The sequence below is a fragment of the Dryas octopetala genome, chromosome 7 (genome assembly GCF_963921425.1).
Source record: "Dryas octopetala chromosome 7, drDryOcto1.1, whole genome shotgun sequence".
In the NCBI taxonomy this organism is placed as follows: domain Eukaryota; kingdom Viridiplantae; phylum Streptophyta; class Magnoliopsida; order Rosales; family Rosaceae; genus Dryas; species Dryas octopetala.
The window spans coordinates 12404268-12423309 of NC_141372.1; the positions used below are offsets into that span (position 1 = coordinate 12404268).

Consider the following 19042-nt stretch of genomic DNA (forward strand, 5'->3'; position numbering starts at 1 on the left):
CAAGTCATTGTAGTCTGCATAAGGCGTATAGAAATCACAGGTAGTGAGATTATGAGTCATTTCACCTGTATTTGATTGAATGCAAAACAATATAAGAAACAGGTGTATTAAGGTTGGAAGGGACATACGGACAATGCAATGCTGGTATAGTTTAACACTGAACTTTACACAGAATGAGGTAGTTTTGATTTGCTCTCGTTGAGAGTCGAACTCAAGACCTCCCGCTTACTAAACGGGTGCTCTAACCAACTGAGCTACGAGAGCATACTGTATGTCAACAAGAGGAGATGCATCTCAACTTTCTTCTTAACAAAACATAAATCATCCATGAAAGCAGAGAGAGAGAGAGAGAGAAATTAAGTGACTAATTAAGTGAGTAATGAAATGTACACAGAATGAGGTAGTTTTGATTTGCTCTCGTTGAGAGTCGAACTCAAGACCTCCCGCTTACTAAACGGGTGCTCTAACCAACTGAGCTACAAGATCATATTGTATTATGGGTTAATTAGAACAAGCCACCTTCATTTGGAGAATCAAGGTCAATATCTATCAAAATTTGAACACAACACAAGAGCAGAGGAATATTCAGAAAGATTACATTGCTGAAGAGGTTGGCTAACTACATTGATATATCTAATATTCATTGATCACATGAAAAAGACACAAGAAACTAGAGTTGATGAATACTTACAGTAATTAAAGTATGATATGGACAAGTTACTAATCAAAAGTAACAGAAAACATCAAGAAAAGGAAAAAAGAGACCCACCTCAAATGGAGCAAAGCCAGTTTGTCGATACAGCAACAACCTCTTACTTTTCAAGCCCTTGATCGATGGGATGATCGCTCGATCACCTCACCTCACCGAACAACCAACCACCTCGCACCTAAAAACAAAAACATAAAAGAAAGAAATAAAGAAAAGAACACGTACAGATAAACGATAAGGAAGGAAACCATACCAACCCGGTCGTCGGATTTAGGGTTTCTTTAATTCTTTCTAGGGAGTCGAGGAATGGGAAAGACATCTTCTCTTCGTCCTCTTGGAACGGAATGGAATGGAGACACTGCATTAAGGAGCGTCAATTCATGTCTGAGTTGGAGTCGGAGTCTCCGTGTGAAAACCAAATTCTTGGCCAATTTCGATCAGCTAATCGGCCGTCGTCGAGTGGCACGGAGAAGGCGTGGCCGGGATTATGGTTTCCGGCGGAATGTGAATGGGAATGGGCAAGGCGGTGCTGGAGTGGAAGCATCCTAGACTATCTCTCAGACTCAGAGGTCTGTGACTGTGTGTTAGTGAATGGAGGTGACCGTTATTTTATATTGGAAACTAAGGCGGTGCGTGATATTTACGCACTCACTCCTAATGTCGGTTACCGTTAGCGTTATTTTTACGCTGGGCTTTACGTCTTTGGGCTTCACAATTCCTTGGCCCACTCTAAATATGCGAAGGGTCGGTTCTTCTTTATTGGGCCTGGTTGGACCCTACTGACCCATTTTTTTTGCCAGGCTCCCTACTGATCCATTTTAAACTCGATTTAAAATAAAATAAATAAAGAATGATTTATTACAAATTAAAGACAATGTTTTATAAAAAAAATAAATGTTTTAGTGGCAACTTATGTGGCATTCTTGTATTGAAATCTACCATGTTTTTAGTAACATTTTCAATAACATAAGGAATTTCTTAGACATAAATCATATAATGAAATAAATTTTTAACACTAGGATGTAAAAATGATGGTTTTTGGGAGGGAGGCCGGAGTAGAGGTGTCAACAGACCGAGCCGTTTAAGTTGAGCTCATCGTACTTTAGTGTCGTACTCGGGCCGGTTTATATAGTTAAAACCTAAGCCTGGCACGGCCCACAACCTGCAGGCCATTAGTGCTCGTGACGTGCCTTAAACGGACCGGCCCATGGATCTTTTTTTATTTTTATATTTTAGAGTGATAAAACTAATCTTGTAATATTTGTTCTGATTTATAGTTAAATATTAATATTATTTTTCATGAAAATTGAATATTTTTGTTAAAAAGTTCTCTAAAAATGATAAAAACAATGTTAAAATAGTCGTGTCTAATTCGAGCCCATTTCGTGCCCGTGATCGTGCCGTGCTTGGCCTGTGTCGTGCTCGTGTTGTGCCGTGCCCGATGGGCTAAAAACTTCGGCCCGACCCAGCCCATTTAATCGTGTTGTGCCGTACTGTGCCATGTCATATCGTGCTCGGGTCAGCCCAACCCGTTTGACACCTCTAGGCCGAACCCATCATAAACCTGATTACTGGCCACAAAGAGGGGGAAACCAATGAGCATGGACACGCATTATTGTTTGCATATATTTTAGAAATTAACCCTAACCCTAATGCGATAAAGTGGGATGGCAAGTAGTCTCAGGAAGAGACTATCACGCATGAGTGGAATTGCGAGCAATAACAGGAAGGGTAAGAAGGCAAGCCCCAAAGTCTGTAGATGCCTTCACTTGGATGGAGAAAATCAAGCTCCACAACCTATGAAAAACCAAAGATAAGTGAGAGAGAGAGGGAGAAAGAGGACACCTACTCAAAAACCAGAGGAGATCTATGATTTACTGCTCCAACATTAATTCTTCACTACTGTAATTAGTTGTGATATTACTGGATCTTGACTACTGCATCACCACATCTGATCAAACAAAATGATAAACAACAAAATCAACTAAATAAATGACTACAATTGAGTGTAATTTCGATAATTTCATAACCCTCACCAATTCATCAACAGCGTTTGGTTTGCATGAAACATTATGACAGCATGAAGTTGAATGGACATTCACTTTTCTTACTTTCCAGATTATCCTTTACTAATAAGAAGGTTAGTGAATGGTTCTCTTATGTATCCAAAGTTCAGCTACATAGTTGACATATTATAGGAAAGATTAGAAATGATTACATGTTGAGGCGGGTGGTAGTGGTTAAAGAATCTGATATTGATTTAGTAATGGATGAAGTTTTTGATGCAGAGACCTTTTATGTTGACCCTGGAGACTTGGAAGTTACAAAATATGTGCACCTCTACGATAACATTTTTTGGGTTAAGAAGACATCAAGAGGGTTTTTGGAACATTTATGTAATAAATGTTGCATATTGATTTACTGTTGTAATTGAGTGCATATTTCTGTAAAAAGAAAAGAGTGGGAAATTGAAATTATCGAAATTACACTCAATTGAAATTGTAATTTCCACTCTTTTCTTTTTATGGTGAAATATTCACTCAATTACAACATAATTGATAAGCCAATAGGCAACCTTTATTACATAAATGTTCCAAAAACTCTTTTGATGTCTTCTTAGACCCAAAAAATGTCATCATAGAGGTGCACATATTTTGTAACTTCCAAGTCTTTAGGGTAATCATAAAAGATCTCTCTATAAAAAACTTCATCCATTACTAAATCAATATTAGATTCTTTAACCATTACCACCCGCCTCAACATGTAACCATTTCTGACCTTTCCTATAATATGCCAACACTGTAGCTGAACTTTAGGTACATTAGAAAATCATTCAATAACCTTCTTACAAATGGTAAAACAAATAATCAACATTCAATTACCTTTCTGCATGTTCGCATTGGTTCTTCAGAATAGAATGGTGGAGATCCCACAAGCATCTAATACCATGAATGCTCCAAGAGACCACCTGATACAACTATCTGGTTAAAAGTATATCAATGTTCCATGTCATAAGGTGAAATATGTGCCAAAAAAAAAAAACTAATCAGTCATAACTGAATAGTCATTGTGAACACTTGAAAACAAAAGTAGCTACCGAAGAACGGACAAAAGGAATTCAAAAAAATTTATCATAATCAAATAATCAATTAAATGTCATAGAAGAAATCAGAACCGTTTTTGAGATTTCAGGTAACTTGTGCAAAAATTTAACTCGAGATCGTCAAGTCTCACATGAAAATATTAAAAAAATAAATAAAATCCCCCCTTCAAGCCTATTAATCAAAAGAAAAATTAAAATGCATCGATCGCAAATCAAAATCATTAATTTTTGAAAGTTAAAGTCAACTACTGGTCTACTAGTATGTTTGGAAGAAAGTTTTTTTTCTCCGTAAGCACTTGTCGCTACCACAAATAACCAATCTCCTTACTTCTTTAGCTATATTAATTCAACTACTTTTCAACTAATTAATAAAAAGGTTGTCATATCATTTGAGAAAACAAAATTTTAGTTGAGTTTACTTTTCAAAAGATAAAATCTTCTATATTAAGTTATTAGCCAAAGAAGAAAGGGTATAAACTCAAACAAACGTATAAATTGACTAATGAAATTACATCTTAAGAACTATTTTCATTTACATTGATCAAAGCATATATAATCGAAAAACTAAAATGATATTGGCTTAATAGTGGACAACTATTGATAAGAATTATTAATCTTGTGGCTTAGGATTAGACAGTGGATATAAATTAAATAATTAATGTGTGGTGGATTTAGTATCCATAAAAGGAAGAGGAAAAAAATAAAAGTAACTTAGTTTAGGCTAAAAACTAAAAAGTGGTGTTGGCTAATGAAAACATAAAAAGGAAGTAAATGTAATTTTCCTTTAGGATTAATTTTAGTAGCCGGAGAGGAGAGGAGAGGAGGTAGTATGTTAGGCTGCTGAATGGAAAAAAGCAAAAAGAATAAGAAGAAAAAGTGAGGCGGATGGGATTCGAACTTGGACTTACACATGAGGGACAAAAGCCATTACTTGCTGCACTAGGCGTGGTCCGCGTGGATGTATGGTACTATGTTGAGACGATAAGGCTCAGCTCGTAAGTCACGCGAAACCCTATGTTGAGACCTCCTCAGAATCGCTAGACCGCAGCACTGTATCGAAGCTCCTCTACCTCTGCTGTAACTTCGACTCGGCTGACTGCGCCGCCTCATTACTCGGCGGAGAGCTCGGAACAGCGCCGTTGGCGAACGATTTGGACGAGTCGGGAAAATCGGCGCTGCATATGGCGGCGTTGGCTCACGCCGTGAAGTGCGTCGTCGTTTTGCTCAAGAAACACGCTCGTACGGACCTCAGGACCGGGGACGCTCTGGCACAGCTACCTCTGGAGCTCTCTCTTTCTAGCACAAGGTAACCAATTAGAACGACGTAAATAATACACGTCATTTTCTCTGGGTCACGACCTCTTCGGCTCGTCTTCCCTATAAACACCACTGCAGAAATTGCTTTGCATAGAAAATTTGCTTAATACAGTTCGCTTTTGACTATTTTGTTTGTATATATTAATTCAAGCACATTCTTTCTTTATCTTAAAACATTAATTTTTCATTACCTTAATAAATTGCGATTGCCTTCTCCCAGAATTTTATGGCTTCTTCTTAAGCATAGCGCCCGAGTGAGCCAAAAGAATAAATTGGGATTAACTGCCTTTCATATTGCTGCTGGTAATGGTAATTCAGAGGCACTTCAGTTATTGAATGTTTTCTCTTCAGCTTACTTTTTCAATTTTCTAAATGCATCAACTTCCTCTTGGCAACCAAAAATAGACTAGCAGCTTTAACTTTTCCTGGAAGTCATTGGTATCGACTTTGACCTGATTGACAGATCCTTCTATTGGAAGACCCGGATGGTATTCAGTATAAGACAGAAGTTGAAGAAACCCCACTATTTTTTGCTGTGAAGAATGAGAGAATGGAGTGTGCTGAGCTTCTTCTGAGCTGGGTTGCAAATACTGAAATTCTCAATCTGCGGTGAGAAACAATTGAACCGTTCCCATCCAGTAAAATTTTTTTAATCTTTTCAGTAGTTATCTCTAGGAATTAAAAATTTGAATGCTAAGTTGCTAACATTATTTGAACATGTCTGCAAATCTGTTAACATTACCAGTAGACAAAGACCTATAGACCTGACAACCTCACAAGATATGTGTTTCATATTGCTGAACCCAACCAGTGTTGGCCTCGGTAAGTTGAATTTCTAAATGTGTATTAAGGAAATTATGAAGCAGCTGCACCAATCAATGTAATTCTGTATAGTTGATTCACATTCCTCATTTTCGATGTGCAGTCAATAATGCTCTCCCCAATCAACATAAATGTACTGCTTGTGCTTGTTCACAAGGCACCTGCGAAGCACTTCTAACCATGACAGATGAAGACACCTCTACTGAAAGGTGAGGTGACCACTGTTATGTCAAACTTGTGTGATATATATGAGTTTGTGTGTGTGGTGTGAGAACGCTTGCGCCTTGCACATTTATGTCTATACTCTTTCTATGTGCTCAAGTTTCTACTGTCTGGGAATGCTAGAATTATTCACTCAAGTACCAAGGGAGAGATTTGTAAATTCTTTATGCACATGGTGAGGAGGGGTATCGGAAAGTGAAGCAGGGAGCACACCAGATTCATTCTAATTCTGATGAACAACTCAAACGCAAAGTCTTCGTAGGAGGACTTACTCCTTCAGTGCACTCTGGTATGCAAACTTTTATAAAAAGCATTTTGGTATTATTAATTATGTATACTCAAGCATTGATCAACAATTTAATTAATAGATAAATTCGATTTCATTTTCTGGATAACCTAATTTTCTTATTTTACAATATCGGTGCTTTGGATTTGTTACATTTAAAGAGGAGAAATCTATTTCAGCAGCAGCCCAAACAAACTATGTCATAGACAAGCAATTTGAAATAAAAAGTGTGCCACCAAGACCGCTTTTAGCAGCTGAGTTAGAGAAAATGTCACCTCCACTACAAGAACAAGAGAAGAATTGCCAATCTCAACTTACAGCCCAGGTAATAAGCCTAATTTTCTCCTTCGTGCTATTTTAGAGCCTGACTTTTTTCATTTGTTTTTTTCCTGGATTCGTTTAATATTTTTTTAATATTATTATTTTCTTTGTTTAATAGCCAGGAGATGATGTTGAAGGAACTACAATCCTCATATTTTTTGTGGCCACTAATGAAATTATCGTGGGTGTTGATTCGAGAGGATCAGATCGAGATACCAAAGATATAAGTACGTATTTGCTAACTTTACGTTCCAAGAACCCAAATTTATAGGATTTATTTCCCAACTTTGTGATGTTTTCAGTTTCAAATACGAATGAAAAATTTTGTGATATAGATATTTTCATGACGTTGGCGGAAGCTTCAAAAGATGTATTCGATTGTTGGAGGATTTAAAAGATTTGGTAAGGGTTTTGTATATACACATGTTTTTTTTTTTTTCCATATATGCATACATGTTAATAAGTATTTTATATCTAGTGATTTAATAACACAGGTCAAGCATAATAAGACGACCACAGTTGGGGAGGCAGCTTAACATGCGTTAAATTTTTTTGAAACAAATAAGATTTGGAACACCGGACATTTTTTTGTTGCTATAGAAAATAAGGTAATGAAATCTTGCGTACATTAAAAGTTTTACTTTATTTATTTATTGTTTGTTGGATGCGTGCAAATGCCAATAGTATATATTCTTGAGAATTATGATAATCGCAAGCTCTATCCAATTAACGATCGACCCCAAGCAAATGGTAGTGGTGCAAGACATGTTCTCCCTTTTTTGCAAGCAGAGTACATCAACATTGGCTTTGTACAACTTTTGCCCATCAGCTACGTTCATGTTGGCTTTCTCTATCCAATTAACGATCGACCCCAGACAAATGGTAGTAGTGCAAGACATGTTCTCCCTTTTTTGTAAGCAGAGTACAAAGCCAACACGAACGTAGCTGATGGGCAAAAGTTGTACAAAGCAAATGCTGATGTACTCTGCTTGCAAAAAAGGGAGAACATGTCTTGCACCACTACCATTTGCCTGGGGTCGATCGTTAATTGGATAGAGCTTGCGATTATCATAATTCTCAAGAATATATACTATTTGGCATCTGCACGCAACAAACAATAAATAAATAAAGTAAAACTTTTAATGTACGCAAGATTTAATTACCTTATTTTCTACAGCAACAAAAAAATGTCCGGTGTTCCAAATCTTATTTGTTTCAAAAAAATTTAACGCATGTTGAGCTGCCTCCCTAACTGTGGTCGTCTTATTATGCTTGACCAGTGTTATTAAATCACTAGATATAAAATACTTATTAACATGCATGCATATATGGAAAAAAAAGACGTGTATATACAAAACCCTTACCAAATCTTTTAAATCCTTCAACAATCGAATACATCTTTTGAAGCTTCTGCCAACGTCATGAAAATATCTATATCACAAAATTTTTCATTCGTATTTGAAACTGAAAACATCACAAACACTACTACAAAAAAGGCCTTTAATATCGGTGATCCACTGATATCTATTAAGGTGAAAAACCGATATTTCCAGGGGTGATATCTATTCTACCCTTAGAATAGATATCGGTGATACACTGATATCTATTACATGTTTTAATATCAGAACGTTTGGAAAAACTGATATCCAAATATCTCAAACTGATATCTAAAATGTCAAAAATGGTAAGAATTTAGGTAAAACAGATATCTAAACATATTTTAAATATCATTTTGGTTTTTTAAACTGATATCTAAATGGACTTTGATATTGGTTTTCAGTAAATAACTGATACAAAACCATCTTTATATATCACATTTCTTATTAAACTGATATCTATTTTATGTTTTAATAACATAAAGTTTGGAAGAACTGGTATGTAAACATATTTTAAATATCGTTTATGTAGTTTAAACTGATATGTAAATGTACTTTCACTACAAACTACTGATGTTACACCCATCCTTACATATCGCATTACCTATTAAATGGATATCTAAACTAACTTTTATATCGTTTTTCAGTTATTAACTGATGTTAAACTCATCTTTATATATCAATTTTTTTAATAAAACTGATATTAAAAACTTCGAAAAAAGTGATATGTACGGTTGGTGCGAAATATTTTTTTGTGTGTAAAAACTCATATAAATGCCCTGGACATGCAAGTACACAAATGTGTGGCCTGAAATTGGTGCATTTTCAAATTTGCCTTTCTTCCAAACATTCCAAGTACAAAAATGCATTCCATTCATCCAAAACATGTCTACATATCACAAAAATTAGGGGGAGACCTCATCTCTCTAACCCCATCTTTCAAATCTAAGCTAGGCCTATATAGCCAACCTGTACAAAATATAAGGTATAGCCATGCACACTTGTTCTAATTTGTATTACAACAGTTCATGAGGGAAAATAATTTTACAAAATAATTGAATCAAAATTAACCTAAGAAATCTGCACCTCATTGACTTCAATTTCCTCAATGAGAAGACTGAGTACCTCCATTTTTCTCAGAACATCTTCCAGACTACCAACCTGTTGAAACAATTTTAATGAAAGAATGACATTACATAAGTTGCAGTGTAGCTTAGTAATCATAACGACTTTAAATATGAAAGGGGTAAGAAACTTAAAGAGCATAAAGTGTTTGCTTATTTCTAAAGTTTCATCATAGCTTCTCATCAAAGATAATTAAGCTACAAAACTGAGGACTCTGAGAAGGTGGTTTGATGTCTCTATTGGTTGCCTCTTTCGTGGTTTGAATCAAGGAACAACTAATGACATGCTTAATGATTGTCTGGTCTTCATAGAGGAAGGTTAGAATAGCTGTCCCTCTCAGCATGGAATTTGGGTTCATGGCTTAGTTTAGACTTTAGAGAAGGTAGGTGGGAGACTGGAACTGCAACTTTTATTTCCTTGGTAATTTTCAATTAGTTATTGCTGGGGTGGGTCATGAATAAAGTTTTAAACAATTTTAAGGGCATGTTGCTTGTTTAAACATTCTTAAGTGTGCAAATGACATATCGTTATTGTCTACTTCATGTTTTAATTATGTTATTGATGAAAAAACGACACGTACGTCTAGAGTATAATGTTAACAAAACTAACTCCAGCAGGTATGGTTAGTAGCAGACAAGATATTCTTGCTGATCTAGAAAGCCACAAAAACATAGAATCTTTGGCAAGTTCATTTTATATTTCCAATTCCCACAGTAAACTTCCTAAAACCAAGGCAACTCCACCACGCTATATTTCTTCTTATTCATCGTTTTGGGTTTTTACTGTTCCCTACTAGCTCTTGGCAGAGGGAGCAGATTACTTCAAAAAAAAAAAATTGTGACTTGGGCAATTAAACCAGGTTCCTTTCAGGAATGATCAGAAAGAGGAGGTCCTATTGGATGGAAAACCCAGAAATTAGAAGTAACAAATCAAGGCTATCAAGCTAGTAAAGTTTGGCTTATACTAGTGAGACTGAGAGATGATGCAAATATGAAACAAGAAAGTAGGGATTTAGTGCAAGCAAATAAGTCCTCGACCTAAGTGAAGGCCAATGAAAGCAATAGGCCAAGAACTAAAGCAACTATAGACTCAATATACAGATGAAGTCTCGAGAACAATGGCATAGACATATTGCATGGACAACTGAGCATAATGGTGTACATAGGGAAAAACTTTGTATAGGTAAAACATTATCATACAACATGTTGGACATAAACGAGGGGGACAGTTAAGACTTATTGAGAAAATCTATGTACTGTTGAAGATTTTATAAAATATATTGGAAGCTTTTTAGAAGCTCAAGAATATGTCCCAACTATATTAAAAGAAATACTTGAAATGTGTCGTTCCATTTCCACCTATGCCAAACCATTATGGAGCACAGAGTACGCAAAGACAAGGCAGTCATGGTACAGTATAAGAAAGTAGGCAAGGAAATGCAATAAAACCATATACATTGATAAGAGGAATGACTACAACAAGACTATCTACCTAGACACAGACCAAACAATTGTTTTGCCAACAAGCCGAAGGTATGCAGCAAATATGCTGTACAATAATTGCTCACTTAGTTTCTATGTGAATCACTGAATCAAAGGTAATATTAGACAAACTCTAAGTCAGCTATTTAAATCAGATATACAAAAGATTAGCACAATGCTGTGAACTGACCCCACAAACTCAACAATTGTTCTCTATTTCCAGAAGATTGATTATGCTCATCAAAATGAGAAATACAAAGGTAACGAAGTAGTAGTAAGCTAGAACCTCATTAACAAGTGGCAATCTCCACATTACATAGCAAGCTTTTCAATATCATCAGCTCCAGGACCATCTAAGTGACATAAATTATTAGCTGCATAATAAGCATCAATTATTAATTAACACAAGAATACAGCAACAAAAATAGCAAAAGCATGTAGTGAAAGAAAAATAATATGATATTAGAAAATCACTAGAACAAAAAAAGCCATGATCTTCTTCACAAAGACCACCAAGATCATTGTCATCTTGTATCACTTTATCAAATCTAACCCCAATTTTTGAGGATCCATTTTCTTCAAAAGCAAGAACAACTTTGCCTCGACAGCCATGCATTGGTCCCCTGCAGAGAAAAGAAATTAGAACCAAAATCACTTCCCAATCAATGGTCTACGGAATTCATGGGGCAAGATTCTCAACTTTAGCTTACATAAAATAACCACGAATAAAATAAAATAAGTCTTCATAAAGCATGCATAAATTCTCTTAAGACTGATGTAATCAAATTAAAAGTGATTTTATATTGTCAAATTTCTTATGTTCTAAAGAATCAAAAACGAAAAAAGATATGACATTTCAACCCTCTTAACATGAATATAAATTTATCATTCACCTCTCCTAAACTCTACAAAAAAACTCTATTACCAAAAAAACCACAAATTATCCCTGAATAAATGGTTAATGGTAATAAAGATTTTCAATCTCAAAATTTAGGTGATATATATGTTCCATTCTCTAGCAATATGACAGAATTTCCAATATAATTAACAAAAAAAAAAAGAGAGAAAGAAATGTAGATACAACCACTGCTAGCAGCCAAGAACCGATTCTTAGTGGTATCAAACTGCACTACCCCAACAGTTCGCTTCCCAAGACCATGAAAGGTACGCTTTACAGCTCCTTCACTTTCATTCCATTCCACTAAGTATGAATCCCCTTCTTTATTTGTCCCACATGAGAACAACCTAGTTGTTCAGAGATCATAGAAAGATGTCCATAATAATATCATAGATAAAAATAATAATAATAATAATAAATATCACATGACTAAAAGAAGAAAGATTTTGTAAAGGGTGCAGAAATTATGTCAACCTTGTTCCATCAGCACTGTATGCCATAGTGGTAGACGAATGGCCTGGTGCATCATAGTCAACTCTTGAGCCCATATTATCATACAACCATGCCTTTATTTTCCCATCAGTTGCTGTTGAGAAAATAAACTAGAACAAAAAATAGTAGGAAATTAGAATTTAGAACTTTAACGCAAACAGCTATATAGTTTTGCAAAGTTACAAATAATTAAAATGATATGGGACTTCTGTCGTCATGGACCTCCCAAATACAATTGTCTTTTCTATTTTATGACTAATATGGATCAATTCACCTATCTGTAGAAAGGTTTTAATTTAACTATCCATACTTCTGTCTTGAGTCGGATTCCATTGATGTTCAGATCTTTGAATAAAATACCTGCTGTTAAGTAATATGTGATCCAGATTCCCCATTTAATTTATGACGGGAGAAAACAGAATCTATATAATTTTCAGTTTGTCTTTATAAACCATAGCATATAGCATTATAGCATTATGTTTAAGAACATTCAGGCACTAATCCAAGAAAGTTTCCCATATGCAAGAGCATATCAACCATAGTAAAGGTAAAAAATGTCAAATGAAGCAAAGAACAATACCAAGAAGTAAAGGCATAGATGATAACAAGTGCCAATACGTACCAATAATGAAAAGCAGCTAAAATAAGATAAATACCAGGTAGAAAGAGCAAACCACCCGTAATAGCAATAGAAAAAAAGGTCCCTTGGCTGATCAACGTAAAAAATGTCATCATCTAAAATGGACAAGCCAGCTTAATTTATAGCATTTTGACAACAAACAAAAAAGAAGAAACTCTGGATGCAAGGTAGTCATTTATTTTGTGAATATTTATTTTAGGGTAGCTTGGAGTTAGGGGAGCCAGTGAAATAGATGTTAAGGCCTAACTTTAGACTAACAAGCAAACAATTTGTCATTTAAAATAACTAAGTACAGAACTGTAAGAAAACACACGTTTGGCTGAGAACCAAGCTTCTGCCTCGAGAGGATGTCATCCGACCTCCGAGAACCGGCAATCGCAAAGCGCCGTCCGACCTCCGAGACAGAGAGACTTGCAGAGTGAGATTGAGAGAGAGACGAAGCTCTTGACCTTGGCTTGACGAAGCTCATTCCAGTGACGATGACGAACGACTGTTCTGTAGACAAACAACAAGGCTCAATCATGCACTTGCAAGTTGAAATCCCCAAAAAAAACCCAATAAGCAAAACCTAAAACAAAAAAGATAAGAACCTGAACTGACCTAGGTTGCTGATGGAGTAGCTCAGTGTGACGGCGCATGTACCGGGCCACCGCAGATGATGAACGACTTCGAGGTTGTTCGAAGGAAACACCCAAGGCTTCAAAATCTCCCAATACAGATCTAATCTAGGTTTGCAGAAAGGGGGATAAGAATTGAGAAGAGAGAGAGAGAGAGAGAGAGAGAGAGAGAGAGAGAGAGAGAGAGTGTAGGAAGAATTGAGAACGATGATGGCAGGATGCAGATCGAGAACGATGATGGCGGGATGCAGATTGATGAAGTTTGTGTAAAGTGTTGGGGGTCTTCGAATGGGTAAGTGAGTCTAATTCTTGGGAGTTGTGTCTGGGATGTAGGTGGTACGCAAAAAAATTTTAAGTTGGGGGAAAATTCAGCGGCTAATCACTTAATGCAATTAAAGATATCAGTTCATATTTTAGATATCAGTTTTTAGGATATTTTTAGTTTATGGATAAAAATTTAGATATCAGTTTTAAAAAATACTGATATTTAATAAGTTATAGATATCACTAGAAAAATCAACTGATATCTAAACTTATACAATATCAGTTTTGTTACAAACTGATATCTTAGCAGTGATATCTATGGCCTTTTTTGTAGTAGTGAAAGTTGGGAAATAAATCCTATAAATTTGGGTTCTTGGAGAGAGAGCTTATGCTGGAAAGAGAGAGCTCAGAGGTAGATGTGCCAGAGCGTCCCCAGTCCTGAGGTCCATACAAGCGTGTTTAGCAAAACAACGACCCACTTCACAGCGTGAGCCAACGCTGCCATGTGCAGCGCCGATTTTCCTGACTCGTCCAAATCGTTCACCAACAGCGTTGTTCCGAGCTCTCCGCCGAGTAATTAGGCGGCGCAGTCAGCCGAGTCGAAGTTACAGTAGAGGTAAAGGAGCTTCGATATAATGCTGCGGTCTAGTGATTTTGAGGAGGTCTCAACGCATCGTTTCGTGTGACTTACGAGCTGAGCCTTATCGTCTCGGCGAATGGAGCTGATTAAGCTCAAATCAGTTTCAAGCAAGTAGGATTTTTCACTCTTGGCGTTCCGGAGATCGTCGTCAACATTCGGATCAAGGTTTTCACTATTATGTGATAAATCGGTACATTGTGGAGTCTCCGAGTTTCGGAGATAGTCGTCGACATTCGAAGAGAAATAGCTAGATTTTGGAGTCGAGTTGAAGAGCTCCATTGCTCCGAGTCCGAGTCTTTGTATTTTCTGCGATTAATTAAAATTTTCAGTACGATTTCAAATGTAAGTGAATTAATTCAAAGATATGTTCGAAGTAATTTGCAGCTTAGTGAATTAATTCAAAGATAATGTAAGTACTATTGCTTTTGATGGTGTAATTTGCAGCTTAGTGTTGTTAATTTGGTCATTGACCACTATGATAATATACTTGGTTATTGTTGAATAATTTCTCTTAACTACAATAATATAAAACTCTTGAATTGTTCTGGTGCCATTAGCTAAATATGAAACCATCAGTTCATTAACTTCATTTCATTGGAGCGACTAAAAATTTGCAATATCATAATGAAAGACTTGTATATTATGAGTCGTTCGGTAAGAAAACACCAAACATAATATTGTCCGTTCGGTCATAGACTACCGAATATCTTTACAAAGTTTAGAAAAAAAGGTATTTGGTGGTTGCCAACCGAACATCCTTCTACTCGTTTGGTTGTGCGTCGCTGAACATCCTTTTACCTATTCGGTTGATTGTCGTCGAACATCCTTATACTTATTCGGTTAACTAGTGCTGAAAAAATTCGAAAAAAAAATTTCAAAATTTTCTCCTTTGTGTTCAAGTTCAACATTAAACAACTATGATTCAAACTATTGCAGTCTAAAAATAAAATTTTTTATGCAAAGAGCAATGGGTGGTGGTGTTAGGGGGTGGGTGGTGGGTGATGAGGTATTGGCGTTGGGTGTTAAGTGTGTTGTTGGGTATAAATAGCAGAAATATGTTAAGTTTATTTGTTGAGTTTTAGTAAGGGTGTTTTTGGAAAAAATAGTGGGTGTACTAATAAATTTTTAAATTTTTTAAATTGAAAGTGGGTGTAAATAATGTGTTGGGTTATAGATAAAAAAGTTGAGTCCGAATAGCGACAAAAAAAAAAAAAACTTATTCCCACAGTAATACCTATCCTATAAGTCTACAACTATAACTTGCACAAAATTTCTATCACTATATTTAAACTTTCACACGTTAAAAGATATGTTTAAATTAATGTAGTTTTTATATGAAGATTTTCATCAAATGATCTTGTTTTGTTTGAGTTTTTTTTTTTTGGTGAAATCTATGTCATTCTATTTAGTGAATCAGAGTCAAGCAAACATTATGTTGTGTGGCCTCGCCCCACAACACTTAAGAATTGTGTTTTGTTGTGCGTACTCACATCTTACTACAAAGGGGTTAAGGGGTTGTAATCGTGTTGTGTTTTGTTTAGGTCAATTCATTCTAGGTTCATGTTGAGTATTAGTCAAATACTCAAATGGTGTTTCATGTTGAGACTAAATGTATCACTTATACATTTGCATAAAATAAGAAGTTGCTTAAATCTATTGGAAAAAATCCTCTAAGTTTATAAGATTCGTAGAATATTCAATTAAAATATATTCATAGACTACAATATTTAAAGCTAATAAATATTTGATTTAGTGGATGACATATAATATTTTATTTGAAAGAAGAACTCATGGACCGACAATTAATGAAAAAAAAAAATGATGAACAAAACCATTTTCATTATATAATACTAATTAAAATAGATTTGTAATGTCAAATTGAGCTACTCGTGTTTAAGGCGTACCTAAATTGTATTCTTACTTCTTACGAGTGTCGGGAATTACATATTTACATAGGGGGCGGCTATTCCGACCACCCTGTTCTACTTAGTTGACCACCCTAAATTGAATTTAGTAAAAGACATATATACCCTATAGCAAAATGACCATAAAGGACATCTAATATTTGGTTTTCTCCCAACACCCCCTACCATCTTCAACCACCAGCTGAGAGGAGCACCATCATCTTCACCACCATCTTCAACCTTCCACCACCACCATCTTCAACCTTCATCTTCCACCTTCCACCACCACCATCATCAACCTTCCACCCTAGATATAGATTGTTGTTTTAAACAATCCCACCCACGTGCTCCACCCACAATCCCACCCGCTGGCTCCACCCACTCCACTCTCTTCTACCACCACCACCATCTTCAACCAACCCTAGACATAGATTGTTTTTGTAAACAAATGCATTGTATCCAAATCACCTACTTTTGACAAATGGACAATCAGAACGACAACTTGGAGTCATCAAATGAAGTAAGTTTGAGTTTTTTTTTAGTTTTTTTGAATTTTTTCGCGGCTGAAAAACTGTGAGTTCGTGTTTTTATTCGGTAAACCAATACCGAAATATACATTATATTTCGGTGGATGGTCACCGAATAAATGTATATATTTCGGTAGGTATCCACCGTTTATAAATGTAATGTCAAATTTTTACACATTTGTTCGATCGATGCCCGTCGAAAAATGGCAATACATTCGGTGGTTTGTCACCGAAGTTTATACCACCGTTCGACAGATATCCACCGAATGAATAACGTATAGTTTTTAAAATAGTTTTATTCGGTAGGTAGTTGTCGAATTATATTGGTATATTCGGTACATAGCCACCGAATATACATGGTTTATTCGGTGGATTCCCGTCGAATACTGGGACAGAACTACTTTTTTTCCCGAATGACCAACGTATAATTGTTTCATTCGGTAGTCAATTGTCGAACTTTGTTTGAATATTCGGTACTTAGCCACCGAATATATGTGATATTTTCGGTGGCTTCCCGTCGAATACTGGGACAAAAATTAATTTTTTTTTTTTTTTTGCTGAATATGAGCAGCAAGTGGATGCTTCCACCGAACTCAGTATAGTTGAAGGAAGGTGCAATTTTGACTACACCAATGAATTCACAACAGCGGAGGTAAACATTGTTTGTATGGCCGGGAATTATGATTTATGCATACCTAAATATGAATTGTAAATAATATATATAATTATCATGTGTAGGTGTTTCAAAGTAAGGATTCAATGGTTAGTTGGATTCGTGCACAAGGAAAAAGGAACAACATGGTAATTGTCATTAGAAGGTCTGATGCAGGCGGGGTTCGTGGTAAGAGAGCTTGGATCAAATTTGCTTGTGAGAGAAATGGTCAATATGAGCCAAATAGATCAAGGAAGTCATCAAAGTTAGATTCAGGCGACCAAACATCCGATGCTGCTAGCCGTAAGCAACCGGTTTCTGATGACTCTAAGGACACCCGTTCGAAGAAATGTGGATGTCCATTCTCGTTGAAGGCGGTGAACACTGGATGTGGTGATCAATGGGAGTTGGAGGTTGCATGTGGAGTGCATAACCATGTAGTTTCAGAGTATATTGAAGGGCATTCATTCGCAGGCAGATTAACTGAAGAAGAGAATTCATTGTTAGTGGCTTTGTCCAAGACTTTGGTGAAACCGAAAGATATATTGAAGACCATAAAAAGTCAGAATCCACAGAATACATCAATCATCAAGACAGTATACAATGCCAGGCAAAAACATAGGGTCATCGAGAGGGCCGGTAGATCAGAGATGCAAGTATTGCTAACTAAGCTGAGAGAACATAATTATGTTGAGTGGCATAGAAGTTCTGGTGATGTTGTGACTGACCTGTTTTGGACTCATCCTGAGAGTGTTGATATATTACGTGCATTTCCGCATGTACTGATAATGGATTGCACTTATAAGACTAATAGGTACCGTTGGCCACTTTTTGAGATTGTGGGTGTGACTTCCACTAGCATGACATTCTCTGTTGCATTCGCTTATATATGTTCTGAGAAGGAGGATAATTATACATGGGCTTTGGGTAGAGTACGGTCTTTATTGAATGATGACTGTCTTCCTAACGTGATTGTCACGGATCGGGAACTAGCACTCATGTCTGCAATCCCTAAAGTGTTTCCTAGTGCCAGACATTTATTGTGTAGATGGCACATTAGCAAAAATGTGTTGAAAAATTGCAGGAAGTTGTTTGGTACGGTTGACCATTGGGAGAAGTTTAATGCTGCCTGGAATTGTTTGGTTGGATCGGAGAGTGAGGATGAGTATGTGAGTCGTTTGCGTGACATGGAAACCAACTTTTGTTCATACGCTGGAGCTATTGAGTACATTAAGGATAGTTGGTTGATACCTTATAAGGAGAGGTTTGTGGCTGCATGGACAGATGCTTGTATGCACCTTGGTAACACCACTTCGAACAGGTAGTCTATTTTTGTTATCATTGACTTGTTATATGCTTAGACACACATACTAACTTCTTGTTACGAACAGGGCTGAAAGTGCACATTCAAGGTTAAAGAAGGAACTTGGCACTAGTCAGCTTAGTTTTGAGTTATCATGGCAGCATATTCATACATTGCTAGAGTTGCAGCATACACACATTAAGGCATCATTTGAGAAAAGCCGTTGTTTTATCCAGCATAGTGTCAGGAAACATGAGGAGATGAAGGAATTGTTAGGCTATGTATCAGATACAGCATTGAATATAATTGGTTGTGAGATAAGGAGGTACCTTCACTAACTAAC

At 36.2% G+C, this 19042-nt stretch overlaps 3 protein-coding genes and 1 non-coding gene across 4 annotated transcripts; 2 read left to right on the forward strand and 2 right to left on the reverse strand.

The window, feature by feature from the left end:
* Positions 1-190: 190 nt before the first annotated feature.
* On the reverse strand, positions 191-264 carry TRNAT-AGU (transfer RNA threonine (anticodon AGU)). The gene has a single exon. It is a non-coding gene; the product is annotated as a tRNA-Thr (tRNA).
* Positions 265-1053: 789 nt separating this feature from the next.
* On the forward strand, positions 1054-7051 carry LOC147279780 (serine/threonine-protein phosphatase 6 regulatory ankyrin repeat subunit C-like protein). The gene is given in 10 exon segments (XM_086252068.1): positions 1054-1278; positions 4799-5118; positions 5281-5467; positions 5593-5738; positions 5875-5951; positions 6055-6160; positions 6297-6334; positions 6337-6462; positions 6621-6784; positions 6899-7051. Coding segments are annotated over 10 exon segments (1542 nt in total).
* Positions 7052-11074: 4023 nt separating this feature from the next.
* LOC147279781 (uncharacterized) lies at positions 11075-13543 on the reverse strand. The gene is made up of 6 exons (XM_086252069.1): positions 13393-13543; positions 13106-13287; positions 12135-12262; positions 11867-12007; positions 11243-11385; positions 11075-11136 (listed from the first exon to the last, which is right to left on the reverse strand). Exons 2-6 carry the CDS (start codon positions 13259-13261, stop codon positions 11075-11077), a joined length of 630 nt encoding a protein of 209 aa, XP_086108195.1. The 5' UTR covers positions 13262-13287; positions 13393-13543.
* Positions 13544-16698: 3155 nt separating this feature from the next.
* Positions 16699-18501, forward strand: LOC147279782 (uncharacterized). Its single transcript, XM_086252070.1, has 4 exons — positions 16699-16737; positions 17316-17396; positions 17483-18364; positions 18481-18501. The coding sequence occupies exons 1-4, from the start codon at positions 16699-16701 to the stop codon at positions 18499-18501; spliced, it is 1023 nt and encodes a 340-aa protein (XP_086108196.1).
* Positions 18502-19042: the final 541 nt, after the last annotated feature.

Coding starts and splice junctions, on each gene's coding strand:
- LOC147279782 (XM_086252070.1), top strand. CDS start 16,699: ATGGACAATCAGAACGACAACTTGGAGTCATCAAATGAA. Junction 16,738..17,315: donor ACTTGGAGTCATCAAATGAA/GTAAGTTTGAGT, acceptor GAATATGAGCAG/CAAGTGGATGCTTCCACCGA. Junction 18,365..18,480: donor ATGATGACTGTCTTCCTAAC/GTGATTGTCACG, acceptor GAAAAATTGCAG/GAAGTTGTTTGGTACGGTTG.
- LOC147279781 (XM_086252069.1), bottom strand. CDS start 13,261: ATGAGCTTCGTCAAGCCAAGGTCAAGAGCTTCGTCTCTCTCTCAATCT. Junction 12,263..13,105: donor AGCTTGGTTCTCAGCCAAAC/GTGTGTTTTCTT, acceptor TTTTTGTTCTAG/TTTATTTTCTCAACAGCAAC. Junction 11,386..11,866: donor TTTGATACCACTAAGAATCG/GTTCTTGGCTGC, acceptor TTTTCTCTGCAG/GGGACCAATGCATGGCTGTC.